At 36.7% G+C, this 23,178-nt stretch overlaps 1 protein-coding gene and 2 pseudogenes across 7 annotated transcripts in view; 1 reads left to right on the top strand and 2 right to left on the bottom strand.

Moving 5' to 3' along the window:
* BCAS3 (BCAS3 microtubule associated cell migration factor) overlaps positions 1 to 23,178 on the top strand; it is a 592,235-nt gene that overhangs the window by 88,875 nt on the left and 480,182 nt on the right. For all 7 annotated transcript variants that reach the window (XM_041723949.1, XM_041723952.1, XM_041723951.1 and 4 more), the window contains exon 7: positions 280 to 352. In XM_041723949.1, coding sequence (XP_041579883.1) covers positions 280 to 352 — 73 coding nt within the window. The remainder of the gene's footprint in view (positions 1 to 279; positions 353 to 23,178) is intronic.
* LOC121473145 lies at positions 4,459 to 12,310 on the bottom strand (annotated as a pseudogene).
* Positions 20,935 to 23,108, bottom strand: LOC121472670 (annotated as a pseudogene).

The following is a 23,178-nucleotide window of genomic DNA, read 5'->3' on the forward strand; positions in this document are numbered from 1 at the left end:
TTTCTGATCTTGTGGAGAATGTGTATATGATTGAAGTTGGTGCCAGTTTTTTTTTTTTAAGGTATTTTTAAATGCTGGTTCAATTTTAAAAATAGTTATAGGCTTATTTATAGCTGTTCTATTTTTGTTCAGTCAAAGTGTATTAATTATGTCAATTTGTAATGAATGTTTTACTGTCTCTTCACCTGCAAATATTTTGAGAGCATGAAAATAATGGAAAATATACAAGAATTGCTTCTCAAAGTTTTATTTTACATTTTATTTTATGTCCCTTATCAGGTACTCAAAAGTGTGACAACTTTGCTGAAAAAAGGCCCCTCCTTGGTGTTTGTAAGAGCACTGGATCTTCTGGGTAAGGAAATTAAATATGTCTTTGAACCACTATTAAACATTTGTATTGTTATTTCAGAGGGTGAATTTTGGTATCTTAAAATCTTTGTTACCATAAGACAATGCTCTTACAAGAGAGAAGATAAAGGATTTAAAAACATATTTAGGGTTTCCTGTGGCTGTGGCCTTGTTATTTCTGTTTACTGTTTTCTCATATGCAGGGTAGTAGCAGAGACAAAAGAAAACAAGTAGTAGATCAGAACTCAGTCTTGAAATGAAAGATTAGCATTATTAAGAAAAGTATTTTTTAGTTTACATGTTATTATAGTAACTTTTATGATGGCTTTCTACAATAGAGACTAGATTAAAATCTGGGGAGCCCTTGAATCTGTTTTGAGTGTTGAATGTGCTACCCTACCACCACACAGATCCTTTTGGAAAGGATGACAGAATTTATTATTTGAGTAAATTCTCTGTTGAATCATTGACTAACCATTAAGCTACATAGACATAGGGCAACCCCCAGGAAACCAGGCTTTAAAATAACAAGTTAAAGAAAAGTAAAACTGAGCAGAGCCATTAGTAACTGCACGTTGTAGAGGAAGACAGATTTCAGAGTTCTTATGCCATATTATATTTATATAATTTTAATGTCAAGTTTTCAACATAAAATTATGACACATTCCAAAAAACAAGAAAATGTGGCACATAGAGAAGAAAGAGGAGGCAGTAGAAACTGTTTTGATAGTCTCTGGATGTTAAATTTTACAGACAAGGATTTTATTTTATTTTATTTTATTTTATTTTATTTTATTTTATTTTATTTTATTTATTTTATTTTATTTTATTATTTTATTTTATTATTTATTTATTTTATTTTATTTATTTTATTTTATTTTATTTTATTTTTTTTTTTTCAGACAAGGATTTTAAAATATGTCCTAAGAAGTAGATGAGTCGGGTTTCTAAAATTAAAGTGTGATAACAATGGCTTAACAAATGGAGGACCTCAGTAAGGAGTTGGAAATAATAGAAAACCTAATGGAAATTCTAGAGTTGAAAAGATGCAAAATGTGAAATGATAAAAGTAAAGTGATAATATCACTTGAGGGGCTCAATACCATGGCCAAGCCAGCATGAGAGTTAGGGATCTGATGTGTTGACAGAGGTGCTGAACAAGAAGGGAGCCACAAGGAGGATAACCTGCTATGGTAAAGGGAAATTTTGTTGACTTCAGTTTTCCTGATGTTCAACCTTCTGTAATTCAAGTGTGTGTAGACCTGTGGAAACCCCATGAAAAGATATGTGAGTGGAAGGCATTCACCTACTTGCTGAGTTGGGTTTGCAGTGTTTGAAAGGTTTTCCATTCCTTATCAACCTTGCTAACTGTATAAGTAAGGGGATTGTTTTTGTTTTTACAAGATTCATTTATTGAGGTATTTCCTTATAAAAAGGTAAAAAGGAAGGGTAGGGTGATTATATGTAGTTCATGATGAGATCATTTATTGAGGGATGAATTTAAGGTTTGGGGTCGTATTCATCAAGATTCTCCAGAGAAAATCAGTATGATGTGGGATATTTATGTGTATAGGTGTATGGAGAGAGAGAGAGAGAGAGAGAGAGAGAGGGGTGTTGAGATTGAGTTTTAAGAAATTGGCTCACATGACTGAATACTGGCAAGTCCAAAATCTAGACACTGAGGGAAGAGTTGCAATTATAACCCAAAGACGGAATTCTCTCTTCCTCCGAGGAGGTCAGTTTTTTTCTTCCTGTTAAGGCTTTCAACTGATTCGAATGAAGTACACTCACATTATGAAGCATAATCTGCTTAACTCAAACTTTACTGATTTAAATATTAATCTTTTGTAGAAGCTACTTTCTTGGAAACATCTAGAATAACATTTGACCAAATCTAGTTATTGTGGCCTAGCCCTATTGACATATAAAATTAGTCACCACAGGGGCAATGAATTTAGTCCTAATTAAAATAGTATTTGCCTATTTAAAATAAAGGTCTATTGTAGATATTTATTTTCTCCTCATTTCTGCTTCTTAAATTATTTCATAGTAGAGAAATCATTCTAGTAAGAGACTTCTATATGTTGGTATCATTTACTGGATTGTTTTAAGACTGGTTATTGATGAATAAATGCAAAGATACTTTTGAATTAATAAGTTCATAAGTCATTTCGTGGACTGTAACTTCTAGCATGATGTATCCTGTTATTATTGGATATAAGCTCTCTCTTGCTGCATGCTCTTTTTTCTCTTTTGTTTTATATCTTTCTTTCTAATGGAAGACGATGGCAGGAAATACTCATTTTGTTTTCACCTATTTATTGGCTAATCTGATTACCATAAACAATTGTTGTGTGTAGCATTTTTGTCAGAATGTTTGTAGTTTGAAGAAGGACATTTTCATGTAGGATTGTGTTACATTTCTTTTTTTAAATTTTTAAAAAAATTTTATTTATTTATTCATGAGAGAGACAGAGAGAGAGGCAGAGACATAAGCAGAGAGAGAAGCAGGCTCCATGCAGGGAGCCTGATGTGCGACTCAATCCTGGGACTCCAGGATTACACCCTGGGCCGAAGACTGGCGCTCAACCACTGAGCCACCCGGGCGTCCCTGTGTTACATTTCTTGCAAGTTCACGATTGTTGGTGAAAAGAATTTTCTCTAATCTGAGCTAGTGCTTTGTGAATATGAATGTATGTATTTTAAGAGTTATACTAAGTGGGCAGTAGGTTACCAGTTGGTGATGTTGAATAGACTAGACACTTTTTTAATAATTCCAAAGTTGAATATAATAACAGAGAAATCTAGTTATAGGTTAGTTCTTTTAGAATCTGTTTCCCAGATTCTGGGATTTTTAAAAAAAAGTTAAAAAAAAAGTTATAACCCGGATTTTTTTATGAGGCATATGCTTGTTGACTGTGCTAATATAGCACTGGGGAATGGAAAGCAAATGTTGAATGCCTACTATGTATCATGTCTGTGAAATATTTTCCTTTATGTAACACCATTTAATTTTAAAAACAAGCCCCTGAGTGAGATTGTATTATCCTCATTATATCTGAAGAAACCGAAACTGAATGAGGTTCAATCACAGTTAGTTGTGGACACAGGCCTTTGCCCATTTGCCAGGTCTGTACATGGAACAGCCTTTGCATTCAGGGTGCTCTAATATCTTGTTGACATATTAAACTTACTTTTCTGTTTTATGACCATTGTTTTTAGTGTTAATAGAGAACTATTTTAAAATTGAGCAAATAAGTTGTACTTACACACTTATTTATTTATTTTTAAAAAGATTTTATTTATTTATTCATGGGAGACACAGAAAGAGAGAGAGAGAGAGAGGAGAGAAAGAGAGAGAGACAGACAGACAGACAGGCAGAGGCCGAGGCTGAGGGAGAAGCAGGTTCCATACAAGGAGCCCAACGTGGGACCCGATCCCCAGACTCCAGGGCGGAAGGCAGTCGCTCAACTGCTGAGCCACCCAGGCATCCCCTTACACGCTTATTTAAACAGTAACTTCTTAGGAGACTTTTTGTTATGTGCATATTTTGGTCTCAGCATTTCTGTAGAAGTGGAATATACTTTTGTTGTTGATTTTACTTTTATGGTTTTAAACAGTGTGATGCATACTGTTACTCAACTACTCAGGTGGGATTTTTCAGAATGTAAAGGGACCTCCCTGATTTGTTTTTTTCTTCGTTTTAACACATTTGTTTATAGTAAATGCAAAGGGAATCTCCTTTGCATGATAGCAGTGATATACAAAGGACATGGACATTGGAAATAGAAGTAGCTAATTTAAGAAACACTTAAATTGGGGATCCCTGGGTGGCTCAGTGGTTTAGCGCCTGCCTTTGGCCCAGGGCGTGATCCTGGAGTCCCAGGATCAAGTCCCACATCAGGCTCCCGGCATAGAGCCTGCTTCTCCCTCCTCCTGTGTCTCTGTCTCTCTCTCTCTATGTCTATCATAAATAAATAAATAAATCTTAAAAAAAAAACTTAAATTGTTTTTGTTGTTTTTATTATGCACTACATTATTGCATAACCTTCTAGAAAGGGTAGAGGAGCATAAATGAGTTATTTCTTATCAGTCAAGAAAATGCTTCTTTAGTCAATGTTCTCTAAGCCCTTTGACACATAGTAATGATTAACTCCAGAGAGGCCCTATCTCTTTCTGTCAAACTCTACGAGTAGGAATAATGGGCAACCCATTTCTTCTTGTCTCTGTCAGTGAACCTATAGATATGTGCAGTGACTGTGCTGGGAATGAACAAGCACACAGTCGTGACACCCATCTTGGGCAGAATCTTGAACCATACTGTGCTGTGGTTGCCAAGGTTAAGAAACCCTCTTACTTAATGAAGTGCAATGCCAACTTTTGCTGAGAACAAAGTAATTTCAAGATAGGACAGGTTCCCTACTAATATTCAAATAAATATCTGTTATCAACTTAAATTCACCTTGAAAAAGAGAACGTAAGTTTAACAGCTAAATAATAATAAAGTCTTGATTTAAAAATGAAGGACTAGGGACACCTGGGTGGCTCAGTGGTTGAGCACCTGCCTTCGGCCCATGGTGTGATCCTGGAGACTCAGGATTGAGTCCCACATTGGGCTCCCTGCATGGAGCCTGCTTCTCCCTCTGCCTGTGTCTCTGCCTCTCTCTGTGTGTCTCCCATAAATAAATAAATAAAATCTTAAAAAAAAATAAAAATTAAGGACTAGTCATCAAATATAATAGTTCACACTATTAATTTTTAGCAGCTTTGTTGCAGACTGCCAAAGAGCCATCTTGGATTGGCTGAATTCCATGGGACTGATATTTAGGTGGAGGTCAAGCACAGTTTCAGTGTCCTGAGGTGTTACTGATGAGACTTTATTTCAAGTTGTGTATAAAGTAGATAAAAGTTTCGTTAATTAAAACTAGAAGTGAGATTGCTTGGGACAATAGGTATGCCATGTTTCTTTTTGTCATGCAGTGTCATGGATGATGTTGTATATGATAGCATGTATTTTGAGCTTTGACTAATTTTCATCCTGTTGTGTTCATGAGGTCTGATGAAATCACGTTTTGGGCTGGTATTACTTCTCCAGACACAAACGAGATTTATGTTATTCTTCCAGTCTTTGGTGCTTTAATACATGGGCTTTCCAAACAGTTCCTTGGCCTTCTTTCAAGGACCAAGTCTTTCACTTGCCCATCTCTGGTATTTTTTCACTCTTGTGGGTGTTCTGCATTTTCTTCTGGCGCTCTGCATGGCTCTGTGGCTCTCTTTATTGCCTTCAAAGAGTGGGCTTTTACATCTTTGACATACATACCATTTATCAGAGCTGCCACATTGGCATAGAGGTTTTTAATGCAATGGATCAGCATAATAGGGTATTCAAAATCATGGATTATCCATGGGCCTCTGGACTTTCATATTATCTAGAGTACACCCTGTTCATCTGATTTTGGGTATAATGAAATCTTAAAAAAATAAGATGACATTACTATTACTACTTAAGTACTTTTTCTTATGTGGCTTAGAGATATACTTTTTATACCTTGAAGTGTTACACTGCCTTTAGTAACAAAAGTCACTAACAGGAATGTTAATTATGCAACATTTACCAGATTGATTTACTCACTTAAAACAAATTTTTAATTTGTCTATGGGGGAAGGCAGAGAGCCAGAATATTACACACTTGAGTCACACTTACAAAGTTTCAAAACACATGCTGGATAGATCTGTAAACTGAGACATATATTATGTAATATTTTAACCATGGGAAGTTTTTAAAATGTGTTTATGTAAAAAAATATCTGAACTATGTACACTCCTATGTGGTGTGTTGTAAGGTCATATTTATAGGCATAGCTTTATATTTCCTTGTGATCCTGGAATTGGTACAAATTTCAAATAGCCCACCAAAATGGTTGTATGTATGTGACCAAACCAAAGGAATGTTTGCTTAAATAAGAACTTCCTTACTTGCTATTAGATGCTGTATGTATCCCTGAAAACATATTTGTTAGGATCCTGGCTAGAAACAGGTAAATATTCAAATTAATTTGAGGAAAGTTAAAGTGAAATGTGGGGGAACTGAGACCTTTACGATTTCTAGGCAAGGGGAGAGAGCCATTAGCAGAACCTGCAAAGGGAGCCTGATCAAGAGGGTCACATACAGAAACTTTGGTGGAAGGATTTGGCTTACCTGTAATAATCTGATAGCAGAGCAGTCAGGAGTATTCCAACCATACTCTATTTCTCTAGATGGCTCCTTCTCAGGCTGAACCCAGCCAGAAGCCAAAGACTAAGTTCTGAAGGTTCAGAGAGCCTGTTGAAGCAATCCATATGGTTTGGGCCAGTCTCCTAAAAGGCAGGGAGCAAGGAGCAGACAATACAGAGTGTATTTGGAGGAGCAGCATACTTCTGTTCAGTAGAATTTCACATAAAACAGAGTTTATGGGGAAAACAAATATGGAAGAAATTTATGATGTGTTGTTAATCAGAGCAATAATCCTGATTAAAAGTTAGGACTTGAAAAAAAAGATTTTTATTTATTTCAGAGACAGAGAGATAGCACAAACATGAGCTGGGGTTGGGGAGGCAGAGAGAGAAAAAGATTCCACTTTGAGAGGGAGCCTAATACAGGGCTTGATCCCAGACCCTGGGATCATGACCTGAGTTGAAGACAGACACTTAACTGACTGAGCCACCAGGTGCCCCAGAAATTAGGTCTTTTAAAAAGAATTGTTAATACTAAAAAAAAAAAAAAAAATTGCTAGTAAATAAAGGATTTTACCTAAAAAGGAAGGTGAAGGTACTTTGTTGGAATGGGGATGTAAGGAAGAGTTGAGAAAGTTGTTAGGGAGAAAAGAGCAAAATGGACAAGTTCTTAGTACATTGTAGCCTGAGCACATCGTCAAACTAAGCCACAAAGAACTTGATTCCTCCTGGTTTTCTGCATTCAGTTGAGCTAGTGTACTTTGTATTCAATTGCTGTTATGTTTTAGCACAAAAAATTAAAATGCTGTCAATTTTATTGACACAGCTTCCTTGATATACTGACATTACTCCACATTTAGAATCACAAATTGTAGCAAAAAACCTGTGTACACACTTTTAATGACTTTATTGAAGTATAATGACATAAAATAAACTATATTTAAAGTGTACGATTTTATATTTGACATATGTATACACCTATGAAACTATCACCACAAACAAAATAAGGAACATATTTATCACTTCCAAAAGATCCCTTGAGTCCCTTCCCTACCAGCTCCTTTTCCTCAGATGACTACTGATCTACTTTCTATCACAATAGGTTAGTTTGCATTTTCTAGAGTTTTATATAGATGGAATCATACAGCATCTTTGGTCAGGCTTCTGTTATATTGCATATTTCTTTTGAGATTTATCCATGTCGTTGCATTTATGAATAGTTCATTCATTTTGTTCATTCATTTTTATTGCTGACTAGTATCATATCATGAATATTGATTATCCACTCACCTGTTGGATATTTCAGTTGTTCGTAGGTTTTGGCTTTTACAAATAGTGCTGCTATGAACATAATTTTAAAGTATTTGTATAAACATATACTTTCTTTTCTTTTGGACCAATACTCAATACCTATGAGTAGAGTGGCTGAATCATATGGTAGGAGTATGTTTTTCAAAGTGGTTGCCCTATTTTTACAATCCTACCAGCAGTGTATGAGATTTTGCGTTCTGTTTCCTTATCAACATTTGGTTTTATTGTCTTTTTATTTTTAGACACTCCAGGAAATTTTGGCTATTCTAAGTTACTTCTAAGACTAAGTAGGGAAAGGGGCAGAGGGAGAGAGAGACATAGAATCTCAAGCAGACTACACAATGAGCATGGAGTTTAATGTGGGGCTTGATCTCAGGACCCTGAGATCATGACCCAAGCTGAAATCAAGAGTTGGATGCTTACACACTGAGCCACTCAGGTGCCTCAGCACATTAACAATTTTAAAAAACTTCTCAATTTTCAATTTAGTTAACTCTTCTTTCATATCTTATTATTTGACCATTCTCAATTTGTGACTTACTGATTTATAGTGTTGTTTCAAATCTGTAATTGCTTATCCTGTTGTACAAATACAAAAATTTGTATTGCAAATCTGTAATTGCGAAATAAACATTATTGTATTGTAAGCAATAAGCAGTATTGACTTACTATATATAATGGTTCTTGAAAAGCCATACGTTACACCTTTCTTTTTCTTCTTGGTATAGTGGAACTTTCACACAACACATAGTAATTAAATATAAATTAAGAGTAATATTTTTTTAGAGATTTATTTATTTATTTATTCATGAGAGACATAGAGGGGCAGAGACTTAGGCAAAGGGAGAAGCAGGCTCCCGCAGGGAGCCTGATGTGGGACTCGATCCCAGGACCCTGGGACTGTGACCTGAGCTAAAAGCAGAGGCTCAACGACTGAGCCAGCCAGGTGCTCCAAGTGTAATATTTGTACATGTGGTTTCAAGTGAAGCTACCACTGAAGCTTAATCAAAACAATAGTTTCTAGTCAGAATATTGTATCAAATAACTTTGAAACATACACTACTTCCAATTATTACAGTAATGTCTTTCATTGAATGGAACTTCCCAGTCACATCTCCCAATGTTCTTGTGTAGGGCCTTCCTACTTGAATCTTTTTTTTTCTTTCCATTCAAGCTTTTGAATGGAAAATTTAAATTCCAGTTAGCTCACATATAGTATTAGCTTCAAGGGTGGAGCTTAGTGATTCATCAGTTGCTCATTACATCACCCAGTGCTTATTACATCAATGCCCATCATCCAGTTACCTCACCCCCCCACATCCTCTCCAGCAACCCTCAGTTTGTTCCCTGTATTTAAGAGTCTCTATGGTTTTCCTTCCTCTCTGCCTTTATCTTATTTGATTTTTCCTTCCCTTCCCCTATGTTCATCTGTTTTGTTTCTTAAAATCCACATATGAGTGAAATCATATGGCATTTGCCTTTCTCTGAGGGACTTACTTCATTTAGCATAATATGCTCTCATTCCATCCACCTCATTGCAAATGGCAAGATTCTTTTCACTTGAATATAAGCTTGTTTGTGGGACTTGCGTTAATTACTCTATCAGGAAACATACCACAATCACATGCCTGATAGATATTCATCTTCTGGGTCCCCTATGTTAAGTCACCATCAGCAACATTATATGAGGGCGAAAGTCCACATAGAAAGAGATGCTTAAACATCCTCACTTTCCCAACTGAGTCCAACATGCAGCCAATTCAGAAGGTGGAATATGAGCCCAGGAAACAATGGCAAAGCCACCACCTACCCAATCCACAGAATCATGGGAAATAAAGCAGTTATTGGTCAAAAGCATTATGATTTCTGGTGGTTTGTCAGACAGCCATAGGTACATGAACCATATTAATCATCTATGTATATCCCTAGTGAGAAGGATGATGTGATAGCACCTTCTTAACTTTTGTCTGTTTACAGCCACTGCTTCCATATGTTTGAGTATAATATTTTCTCCTTCCTTCCTTCCTTCCTTCCTTCCTTCCTTCCTTCCTTCCTTCCTTCCTTCCTCTCTCTCTTCTCTCTTTTTTTTTCTTTCCTTAAATAGAATTTATGGTGGCGACAACTATGTATGTGTGAGATCTACCTGGTTGGGCCAGCTGGGCTCGCATAGTTGGCTTAATAAACACATCCCTGGGGCCTATTCTCTGCGGCTGGAAGTGCTAACACTGGCGGTTCAGTGAAGATTCCGGGTTCCCAGTTTCATGGTGCCCTTGGCTGCATTCTTTTCAGTTTGGTCTCCATTTTCCACCGATGTTTCTTACGCTGCTTCCAGGTCAGCTCAGCCTTTGCTTGCCGGCTCTCAGACTCCAGATCCTCCCAGTTGTCATTGCCCCATAGGTTTCAGTATCAGCTGGGCACCAGTCTCCTGTGGTGGCAGCACTGTTGTCACTAGGTTCTAGGCCACCCCAGTTATACTCACTGTTTAGACATGTGCTCTCAGCAGGTGACTCTGAGGGACTTGGTTCCTGCCAGCCATGCTGGTGTGGAAACACTCTTGATTTTAGCTTTTATTTTGTCCTCATCAGTTTTTCTGTGCTGTAATTTTATTTTAAAGTGTGATTTGAGAGCAAGAGATTTGTGAATCTAAAAAGGTTGAAAAATTGGTGAGGAGAATGGTGTAGATAAAAGAGAAGCACAGGAAAAACTTAAATCATTAAGCAAAAGATGGCTTTTCTTGCAAAAAGGATTAAAAATGGAAATAGAATTTTTAAAAGGGTATTTTATTTTTTATTTATTTATTTATTTTTTTAATTTTTTATGATAGTCACAGAGAGAGAGAGAGGCAGAGACACAGGCAGAGGGAGAAGCAGGCTCCATGCACCGGGAGCCTGATGTGGGATTCGATCCCGGGTCTCCAGGATCGCGCCCTGGGCCAAAGGCAGGCGCTAAACCGCTGCGCCACCCAGGGATCCCTTAAAAGGGTATTTTAAAAAAGATTTTATTTATTTATTTATTTATTTATTTATTTATTTATTCATTCATGAGAGACACAGAGAGAGGCAGAGACATAGGCAGAGGAAGAAGCAGGCTCTCCCTGGAGAGTCCCCTGATGTGGGACTTGATCCCAGGACCCTGGGATCACTTCCTGAGCCAAAGGCAGATGCTCAACCACTGAGCCATCCAGGTGCCCCCTAAAAGGGGTATTTTCTTGAGAGTTAGCTAATGATTGACTTGGCTATATATTCTAAGATATTACATCATGCCATGAGAAGTAGTCCTGATACTTGAGAAACAAAATGTATGTGATATATTAAATGGAGACAAACTGTGGGAAGTCAGTCAGTCAAACTTCCACTTTGGGTTGTGTTTTTTTTTTTTTTTTTCTTAACACAGATTCCTCTATTATGGCTATGTTAAGCTTTAAAAAATTTTTTAGTATCATTATATGAGGGAAAAGATAATTCTCACCAAACATACCTGATTTTGATATTGAATGTCCACCTTAAAGGAGATTATTCAGTTTCAAAGAAATGATTTTCTGATACTCTTCTTTGTCGACAACCTACTTATGTATAAGTCTTTCTATTATGACTAGTATGATAACCTTTCATTATTTCATAATTAAAGTATAATCTCTATTTACTTTCAGAGTAATGTTTATCAGGTAAACCCATTTTTAGTATTTGATTAATATCTTTTCCTGTCTCTGTGAAAATATGGATTGGAAGAAAACTCATTATAGCTTTTCCCATTAAAAGTAATGGAATTTATTTTCCATTTAATCCCTTTTCATTTAGTTGTAGAGTTTTCAGGAACAAATTAAAGTCACTAAGTGAGGCATGCAGGCTTGGGTAGTTGTCTTGTACTCATAGTTTTCTATTTTGTGGGATTTGGGGGGGATATTTTCATTATTATATAATCCTGTTTTTTTCTTTTAGTAGTTTAGTGTGAATGTTATTATTCCTTTTTTTATTCATGATAAACTCAATGTGTTTTTTCTGGGGCAGCTTTAAACAATCAGTGTTTAAAAATTTTTTAAAATATTTATTTATTTATGAGAGACACAGAAAGACAGGCAGAGACATAGGCAGAGGGAGAAGCAGGCTCCTTGAGGGGAGCCCTTTGTGGGATTTGATCCTGATACTTGGGGACCACACCTAGCCGAAGGCAGATGCTCAACCACTGAACCACCCAGGCACCCCTAACAATCAGTTTTATAGAGATTAAGGGTTGTGATTGGAGGGGTCAGGTGCTTTATCTGATTTCCTAGTGGGAGTGTGTCTTTTTCTGTAGATAAGGTGTACTATAGGGATTCTTTAATAAATGGTACCTTGAGGCTTTGGCTTCAGTCCTCCTGGTTTTCTGACAAGACCTTTACCTTCAGCTGCTTTCTTCCATCTTTCCTTTCCCATTAAGTTCCTGAGGACACATACCATATCTGTTGTGATTCCCCTCTGATGCTTTCCTTCTGGCTGGCATCTCTGGTCCCGCACTTGTTCTCAGCCCTCTTTTTTTGATTTATTAGTTGTCAACACTTTGATCCCACTGATCTGAGACCTGTTTTTAGCAATTCCCCACTTAGATGAGACTCATTGTATCTGGGAGTTAAATCCTAGGTGATTTTATCTATACTCTGCCACTTATAGGACCATTGCTCTCTCTACTTGTTTTTCAAGTAATCCGTGCTCAGTTCTAGCCAGTTCAGAAGGCTCTGCCAATTTAGAATATTTCTGATTCCCCTATGTAAATGTTATTTAAATTTGTTGGTTTTTCTCTTCTTAATTATGCTATAGTGCAATTTAGGGGCAATTTCACTTGCTTTGCTTGTTGAGATATATGTAGATATGTGTATCTATATATGTTTTAAAGATTTATTTATTCATGAGAGACACAGAGAGGCAGAGACACAGGCAGAGGGAGAAACAGGCTCCCTGTGGGGAGCCTGATGGCGGGACTCCATCCTGGAACCCCAGGATCATGCCCTGAGCTGAAGGCAGATTTTGCTCAACCACTGAGCCACCCAGGCAGGCATCCCTGATATATATTATTATTATTTTTATATATTATTTTTTAAAGGTATTTGGAGATTTGAGAGTTAGATGGCCATATATACACATGCAAATACATTTGTAAAAATATTTGAGTTGTATTGTTCTTATCTGTACCTTGGTCGTTTTGCCTTTTGTTAATATTTTATGCTATGTTTTCATTTAACAATGATTATTAGTGCTACCTCATGCACATTATCTCATTGTGTACATATTCCACTAATATACATATTTTAGGGACTCCTGGGTGGCTCAGTGGTTGAATATTTGTGTTTGGCTCAGGTCATGATCCTGGGGTCCTGGGATCAAGGCCCACATTAGGCTCCCTGCAGAGAGTTCTTGTGAACTTGGTTCACACAAGTTCTTGCTTGGTTCTTGCGAGGATTAAATGAGATCATGTTTTCAAGAATTTAGTATAGTGGCAGGTTCATATTAGGTGTACCTTTGGTTCAGAAAGATATGAAGGATAGCCAGGGAATACTCTACCAGGAATTTCTTTTCATATATACGAAGAACAGATGTATGTATGTATGAATGCATGGATGTATATATGTAGTGTTTTGGGGAAGCTTTGCTTGTATGACTACTGGAGAAATGAGACTCTGCCCAGTTTATCCAGTTCTTGTGCTACAGGTTTGTCAGTCTCATGTCAGCCCAGTACTGTATATCTCTGATGAACAGGAGCCACTTACTTTCATTGGAAAATGGTTATTTGTTTATATTCCCCAAAGAAACTCATGCTATGTTTATATCTTTATGTCTTTATAAGGTAAAACTGAAATACAACAAATCACATATTTAAAGTGTATTGTATGATAAATTTTGACATATGTATGCACCCATGAAACCAGTACTCCAAAGTAATGAGCATATCCATCACCCACAGTAATTTTCTTATGCCCTTTTATAATGCATCTTTGCTGCCCCTCCCAGTAGAAAGGGAGTTGAAGAAGTACATTTTGATGTAATAAGTCTCTGAGTATCATTGGGGTCTTTTTGGGGGAGATACTTTGCTGTCATGTAGTTTCGGATGACTTTAGTATATAGCTAAAAACATAAAGCTAGGAGTTTTTAATTCAAAGTTGTTTTTTCTTCTGCTCTACATTTGAAACCAAAGGCCTTTTAAAAGAAAAGCTTTCCATCTAGGACAAGTTCATAAAACTACTAAAGACCTTGCAGTTTCTCTGTGTAATCATTTCAAAACAAAATTTTTTCAGCCACCAAAAGGATGCAGTCTTGACATATAAATAGAAAACAGATTGAGTTTTTGGCTGATATTGCTATACTGGTTTAAATGTTGGTTCGGTCAGCTTCAGGCTTAGATTACAAGATTTGCAAATTAAAGGAAAACCAAAAGAGAAAGAACATCTGCATAGATTCTGACTTTGTGGAATTCCATTAGGGCATGCTTAGTCTCTTTCTGGTGGAATAGGGCATGTGCACAGTGAATAAGCCCTATCAAGAGATCACTGTTCTGTTGTGCTTGTCCTAAAGACTAAATTGATGATGAAAATTGAGTAATTCATTATGAAGAACCACGACAGTTTCCAAATCAAGTATTATTCCATAATTTTGGGAAAAAAATTTTGTTGATGTAGCTATATGGTATTTAGCTAAAATAAAATCCCTTTAAATGTCACTAGTTGTGTTTCTTGATGATTTTCTTGAATCCAAGTGTTGGGATTTGAGAAAGATAATTTGTATTAACTAAGACTTAAATGTGTTTTAATCAAGAGCTATGTTGATGTGATCGACAATAAATCACTATACACTTCAGTGAGATGTAAGGCATCTTTATTTGCTTCTGGGTAAATCATATCTTGTGTGTGTATGATTTAAAAATGCTTACCATAAAAATGTTTGCTATAGATTACTTATGCTGCTATTTCAAAGAAATGCTTCATCTTAATGTTTTTTCCCCGTTTCTTCTAAAAGGGAACATTATATTCTTTTTTTTAAAGATTTATTTATTTTAGAGAGAGAGCATGAGGGTGGTAAGGGACAGAGGGAGAGGGAGAGAATCCTTCAGCAGACTTCCTGTTGTGCATGGAGCCCAACGACGGTCTCCATCTTACAACCCATGAGATCATGACCTGAGCCAAAACCAAGAGTCAGATGTTTAACTGACTGAGCCATCCAGGTACCTCTATATTCTCTTAATATTGTTTCAGTTACTCTTGCAATATCTGGGAAATCAGTAGTAATCCCGGGCAATAGTTTTGAACTGAGGGGAGAAAGAGGTGGTGATTTTGATTCCTGGACACATGGCAGTGCCTGGGGACATTTTTGATTATTACACCTTGAGGTGGGGAGGAGCTAGTTGTATCTAGGGGGTAGAGTCAAGGATGCTGCTAAACATCCTATTATGTAGAGATCAGCCCCTGACAATAAGGAATTATTCAGCCTATGTCAATAAATAGGGCCAAGGTTGAGAAACTTGCTTCTAAGGAGACAAAAATCTACACACCAATTGAGCTGGCATTGTAGCATAGAAAGAAAATAAGTAAAGTGTAGAGTATAGTGATAAGAGATATGTAAAAAATACTGGATCATGTGGTTAGATAATGTTGGACAGGGCAGTGTTATGTGTTCTTGATGGACATTTAGGTAATTTGATGCTTGGCCTATAGTGAATAGAGGTGAACATTTGTGTCTACCGTATATACATTATTTGCTGTACATTTCTGTTTGGCATATGTACCTAGGAGTCGGATTGCTAAATCAAAAGTTAGGCTTTAAAATCCTGGGTTTCATATTCTGTGCAAGAGTGTACAGAATGCCACAGTTCTCTTATTTATTTCTAAGTGTAAAGCTGTTAGTCATAACTCAGGATACTTTGAAGGGGATTTAAAAACGTGGGGAAAAAAACTCCTTTTGGATTAATACTTTGCTGAAAAACTTGAAAAAAATTACAAACGACCTGAAGTATTGTTTTATAAATAGATTATTCTTATTTAAAAATAAACTTTCTGGCCTCATTAAAGTGGTTGTCACAATCGGTATAACATCCCAGAGGCAAGATTTAGTTGTTTTTGTTGTTTTAAAGTCTTTTCAGTGTATTATATTTTAATGTTAACTGATTTTATCCTTTGTTAGACACAATTGTTATAACAAGTGGCTTTTCTTGGCATTCAAGTGACTTTATTAACATTTTGTTTCCCAGACACACTAAAAAAGGCCCAAGCAGTTAGTGTGAGATAACTGGCTTACTCATTAGTGCCTCCTGCTTGGGTGTGGGTGCTTGTGCTTGTGGAGAGGGGTGCAGATAGAGATGCCCCACGAGAGCCAGGACTTTTGAGTGCCCCTTTGGAGTTATTATTAATACTTCTGAAACCTGGAAGTGCTGTAAGTGGTATAAGTATTGGTGTATTTAAATTCTATCACTTACTCAAAGGTTAACAGTTACTGTTTGTCCCTGTGGAAACAATGAAATATAATGAATTTGTGTGTTGTAAAATCACATTTCCTATTTCGTCTTAAACCTTGTTTTCTTAGAATCTTTAGAATCTTTTCATTTCGTTGAAAAATGAAAAATTTCAAGAGCACATTCTGAATGCATCTGCTTGTCAGTTTGTCCATGCACCTTTCTCAAACAAGGAAATAGAAGTGAAGTTTCTGAAGACCGGAGAGCTTGATCAAAAAAGCTGTAGTGCATACTTCTGCTAGTCACTTGTCAAACGAAGCAGTGCTATAGGAAAGATGGTAATGTGCCCCTCCACTCTTACAGACTGGACTGCTGCATTTGGGGCCGCTTTAAATTATTAAACACTAAACGCTGTAATGTTAATTAGAAGAGGAACAAACTCTACAAAGATAAATATGTTTTCAATATGATTCTTAGGGAGGGTACAGTAGAAACCAGTGAATAGAGAGGAAATTTATTTCTGGCAGGACTCTAGACATGGAACTGTGGCTGAACTTTTTACCCTAATTACCTCCTGCTAATGCCTGCAGCGGTCTGGAATCAAAGTGGTGCTTCAGGCCCTGGAAATTCTCTGATGTGGCAAACGTTTGTTGTGTGAGGAGGGTTTCTTAAGAAAAAGCAGAATATTGTGACAGGATTTTAAAAAAATTTCTCAGTTACCACCCACCTCACTTGTTGCCTACAAAAATAGAGTAATTGTTTGCATCTGTGTGTGCTTTTTTTCCCTCTAAGAAATAACTGTTATAAATCAATGTGACATAGATCCAGTGAACTGAGGCTTGCCCGAGGTAGGCTTTTTTTTTTTTAAGTTTCTCCTTTATTTTAAAATCTAGGTTCAAATGTAAAGAAGTTATTATTTTTTTAGAAGTTACTTTTGATAAGTGAGAAAAAACATTCTTCCCGTTTCTTAGGAGAATTTGGATCTTGAACTATGCTTTTCAAAATGAATTCTAACCACTTTTGTACCATCGAACTGATAACTATTAAATTGCTTAATCCTGGAAGTCAAAATGGGAATTTCCAGTTTCCCTTTTTAACTTTCCATCTGACTGGGACTAGAACCTTGGAGACACTTCTTTTTATTTTTTTCTGAACCTTTACATCATTCCATTTATCTGTCATACAATTTCTGGCTTCTTGTACATACTTTTGAAGTGAAAAGAGTAAGTTTTGTGAAAACCACCTGCTTTTCATCCTTTGCTTTTAAAATCAGTGTTTCTATACTATATATAGGATAAATACACTGACCTTGCATTTTATATGTTCTGAGACAATCCAGATTTCAATTATGAACATCTGTGCTAACTTGTATCTCCAGCTCCAGCCCTTTACTAATCTAAAATACCTTGTAGATAATTCTTGAAAAACACTAATTGCACTGTTATTTTATAATGCAAATAAATTCAGGGTTTTACTTGAGTAGAAATTTATTTTGGCCACCTTTTAGTTAGATATTGTACAGAAATAGCTTTAATTTATAAAGGTGGTATGTTACTACTTTTCTTGATCCTGGGCAATAAAGGTAATTTTTATTCCTCATAATCTAAAATTTCTTATAAGGCTGTGTCACAGATTCACCTCTTGCTGTGGTTAAGCTGTGGTTACAGTTGCTCCAGTATAGCCTTAGTATTTTGCATATTGTATAGCTTTGCACTGCATCTGTTACCATTCACATAGTTTTATTTGTGAATTGTGAATGAGGGTTAGTTTTTTGGATTATGAGTTTCAAAAGTACGTTGCAAATAATTTATTTTTATTTTGTTCAGTACATGTTTGTAAAGACTTTTTAATTAGTGGAAGGCAATTATACATTTTCACTTTAATATATTTTGAAAGTATGATTAACCACATTGGATATAATGTTATATTTCACAACTTTTGCTTTGTTGTTTGGTTCCTCTTGATTCTCCCCATTCCACCTATCTTTGTAAAGACAGTCAAGTAAGAAAAACATTTTTCTTCTAACTATACTATAAAAGTAATCTTTTACTATAATAAAACTATGAAAACTGGAAGACCATTTATGTTTTAACTATGTCTGTATCTTTAGGCATTTAGTGTTGTTGCAATTTAATTTATACTTAATTATAAAGTAACTCTGCATATTATTATGAGACATATTTAAAGTCTCATCTACTTTTTACCTAAATCTGATACCTCAGGAAAAGGAAATGACAATGATGTGGCTTTATTACATACTATGGAATATAAAAACATTTAGTAAAACTGAGTGTAAATATTCCGTCCAACTTTCAAACACATTCTGTGGAAAAAAAAAAACACATTCTGTGGTGTACAAATAATGATTTTCTTGAACTTTGGTAAGTCAAATTAGATTAGATTTAGAACATATTTAGTTTTCCTCTAAAAAATAAAAATGCTCAGATTTTTGTTATCATTTTAAGTATTGAGAAGGGAAAACACAGAAGTAATAGATTTTACACATATTCTTTTCTAAAATATGTCAGTACATTTTCATATTCTTTGATTTTTGAGAAGTAGATTTCATATAATCTATTAACTTTAATTTTCCTACATTTCTCAAGATGTCTCAAATTATGTGATTTGTTGGCTTCCTGGACATGTTTAATATGTGTTGGTTTGTATTGATTCCATGCACATTGATAAAGTCTTAGGGTAACCAAAGCATAATAAAAGCAGATATGCTTTTACACAGTGTAGTGTATTTGGCCTCTGTGCTGGGTTGGCAGAAGCTAGTGTAATTAACATCTTTTTGTGAATTGAGCCAGACTTTACCGCTCTTATTTCAAGTATCCCATGTTTCTCAGTTAAGCTGTGGTTATACATATCTGTTGATATGCCACATGATTCTGTATATACTTTGTTTATCATAACAGATAAGCAGTTGTAATTTAACTTGCTTATTAGGGAGATAAATTCAAGCAAGATTTTGCTTTGTTTTGTTGGAGCATTATTGCCTCTATCCTAAACAATACATTTTCCTTGATACAGTCTTTAGTTACTACTCAAAGTTTCATTATAATATTATGACTCAGAATTAACTGTATATGTTTTTCAGGGAACTCATTTATGAGGTATTTCTTAATTGTTAAATAAAAATTTAATTTTTAACTTTTTTTTTTTTTTTTGCTTCTGTGTCCTTTCATCAATGGTTTCCTTTAATTTAGAGGAAAATGTCCATGGGAAGGAAAAAAATAGGAAGTTACAATTAAAGTTTCTAATAGAGGGGATCCCTGGGTGGCGCAGCGGTTTGGCGCCTGCCTTTGGCCTAGGGCGCGATCCTGGAGACCCGGGATCGAATCCCACATCGGGCTCCCGGTGCATGGAGCCTGCTTCTTCCTCTGCCTGTGTCTCTGCCTCTCTCTCTCTCTCTCTCTGTGACTATCATAAAAAAAAAAAAAAAGTTTCTAATAGACTCATAAATTAATATACCTTCCAAATTTATAAAATAGTAAACAATTTGTTAATATTTCTGCTATTATCAATAAAAATCATTTTTACATAAGTAATTACAAAGCGAGATTTTAATATCTTGAACTATTAATTTCAAGAATAGTGTATAAGTTACCCTATAATTATGATAAATTATAATATTTACTATGTGAATACCGGAGGTTAAATTTGTTTTCTTTTTGGTTTTTTGGAAGCATACTGATGAAAGCAAGATTGCAGCTTTCAATCTTTGTTATCTTTGTTCTCTTCTTTGTCTCTAAGTCACTTTTCTAATCAACCAGTAAATGAATATCAGCACCCCATAATGTTAAATACTTTATATTTGAAATCTTTGCTGTTGATAGCAACATTTCCCATGTTATTTTTATTGCTCAATATACTAAAAATTGTTTTTGAAGAATGAAATAAATGCTTAAAGAAAACTTTCCTCTATAAAATTTTACCTACATCACAGGATCATCATAATGGTTAAAGTTAAATAATACATGTAATGTCTTTATAACAATAGCTGGTATTTATCAAATGCACAGTAATCAGAATTCTAAAGCTGCCACAGACATAGTACTCACTGTTAGAAAAGTAAGATTTACAAAAGGTAGAATGTCAAACATTTTCATATCTTTATTTTAGAAATGGAATTTTGCCAGGTATCTCTCTTGATTTATTTAGTCTTTAATTTTTTAAAAAAATAGACTTTATTTTTAGAACAGTTTTAGGTTCACAGCAAATTTTAGTTGAGGGTAGGTATAGAGATTTCTCATATACACCCTTCCCGTATATGCATAACTTCCCCATTATCAACACTCCACTGGAGTGGTACATTTGTTTCACTTGATGAACCAACATTGACACATCATAATTACCTAAAGTCCATAGTTTTTATTATTTTTATTATTTTATTTTTATTTTTATTTTTTTTTATTTTTTATAACCACACCCAACTGGCTTGTTTTATTGGAGAAGGGCATGTGGAGTTAACATGAGGACAATTGGGACCTGGGGTCGGGGAAGAACAGCACCCCCTCCCCATACATGCCTACTGCCCCAAATAAAAAATAACCAACTATGGGAGAGCAGCTGAGACAGTGACTGAAGTTGGGGAAGGGAACAGGTAACCTGGGGGCGGCAGAAGAGACCATGCATGTGCTGGGAAGGCCCAGAGGCAGTGGTGGTGCGAGTAACGTGAGTACAAATCTCTGTGTCTTCCACATAGGTCTATATAAATATATAGAGAGAAGTTGTTCACTTTCCCCTGCTCTCCCCTCTGCTCTGTGCAGCTTGCCACGGTCCCAGCTCCTCTTTCCACATGAGGGCGAAGGGAAGGAGATGATGAGCAAGTCATCACCGAATTGCAATCAGACCCACATCCATCAGCTTCTGGATCTTCTGTGTTATTACAGGATTCTTTAAGTGTTCGCTGAGTGCCTGAGGGTCCTTCTGCATCTGCTCCAGGATAAGCTGCGTTGCCGGGTACTCATTATCTGCTGCACCTCAGGGTCAGCCATGGCCTGTCGCTTCATGTCTTAGGGGCTATCTTGGTGGTTGTACTGGGCCATTGTACAGTGCTGGTAACCGTCTGCCGCTTCCTTACAGTTGGAGTCCAGATCTGACGCCTTCTGGTAGACATCCATGGCTTTTGTGTAGTCCTTCATTGCCTCCAGGGCAGCTGCTTTCTGGGTGTACCCCTTGAAGAAGGCCGGCTGTAGCTGGATACATTCCTCATAGTCCTTGAGCGGCAGCTGAAACTCCAGGAGTTTGGTGTAGCAGGCAGCTCGATTACTGTACAATTTGGCATCTTTTGGATTCCGTTTGATGGCTTCTGTATAATGCTTCATGGCCTGGGGATAGTCCCCTTTCTGAAAACATTCATTGCCTTTGTTCTTCTCCTCCAAGGCCAGATCTGGGTTTATGTAAGCCAGCCGCTCTTGCTCCTTCAGAATTTTCTCTGCCTGTTGGCATTTCTTGAGCACATCTGGGGTCCGGTGCTCTGCCAAAGACTTGTTATAGAAATGGATGGCATCCTTGTACTTTTCTTCCTTGATGTAGGAGTTGCCAATTTGAGCATAAGCTTTGGCAATCTGTCGATAGTCTTCTCGGTTTTCTCACCCCACTTTGATGGCCTTCTCACAAAGCTCCCCGCATTTACTGTAGTCGCCCTTCTCGAAGTACACGGCTGCTTGATTGGTCATGTAAGTCATGTTGGTGGGGTCCAAGTCCTTGGCTCTGTCATAGTGCTTCAAGGCTGTGTCAAAGTCTTTCTTCTTGTAGGCTTCGTTCCCCAGCTCTTTCTCTTTCAGCACCTGCTTCTTATTCTCTGGAAGATATTCTTCCATTGGCTCTGGCTCGGTGTCCTTCTTGGGAGGAGGAGTTGGGGGAGGTGTTCCAACTTCCTCCTCCTCACCCATACTGTCCAGATCCACACCCGGCAGGACGCTCAGAGTAGTCAGGATCCAGGGATCTTGCAGTTTCGTGCCCAAGTCAGATGGCTTGTTTCGTAGTTGCTCTATCAGCTCCTGGTAGGTAGGATCAGTGAGCAGTGTCCCTGTCCTGGGATTACTCTCCAATTCTGGCACAGATTGGGCATGTTGAAAGGGTTCATGAATTTCCGTTCTGCCAACTGAGCCTCCATATTCTGTAAGCCCTCTTTGAGCTGAGGATTATTTGCTTCATGTTTTAAACCCTCTTCGTAGGTTCGCTTGGCTTCTTCAAATCGGTTTAAGAACTCAAGGGCTGCAGCCTTCCTCGAATAGCCCTTGCCCCAGTTGAGCTTTAAGTTCACAGTTTTGCAGCTATCCTCATAAGCCTTCTGGTAGTCCTCTTTCTTGGCGTACGCTGCGGAGCAATTGCTATAGAGCACATGGTTCTGGGGATCTAACTTAATGGCCTCAGAGTAGCACTGCAGTGTGTCATCGATGTTGCCCGCACTCAGGGCCCTATTGCCCTTCTCTTTCAGCTCATTTACTTGCTCCATAGTCCAGCCCGGAACCCTGTTGAATCGACTCTGTCTGCTCCGCATTCTCAACCCTAAAGTCCATAGTTTTTACATTTAGGTTTTACTTCTGGTGTTATACATTCTGTGAGCTTGGACAAATGTATAATGAAATATGCCATTATAGTATCATATAGAATAGTTAATAATAAGTAGTTAACATTGATTAGTTTTCTTAATTCCTAATTGATTCTTTTAATAAATAGTACTGTGTTCAAAATACAACAATAAGCAAGATATAGTCTCTGTGAAACTTACAGTTCTTTTGCATGAAAGGGCTGATATGTCTGTGAAATATACAGATAACATTAACTTTGTTTAGTGCCTTTGTTTGCATTCCTTCATTAAGAATTTTTAAATATTGGGGATCCCTAGGTGGCTCAGTGGTTTGGCACCTGCCTTTGGCCC

This window comes from Vulpes lagopus, chromosome 12, assembly GCF_018345385.1.
Source record: "Vulpes lagopus strain Blue_001 chromosome 12, ASM1834538v1, whole genome shotgun sequence".
Lineage (NCBI taxonomy): Eukaryota > Metazoa > Chordata > Mammalia > Carnivora > Canidae > Vulpes > Vulpes lagopus.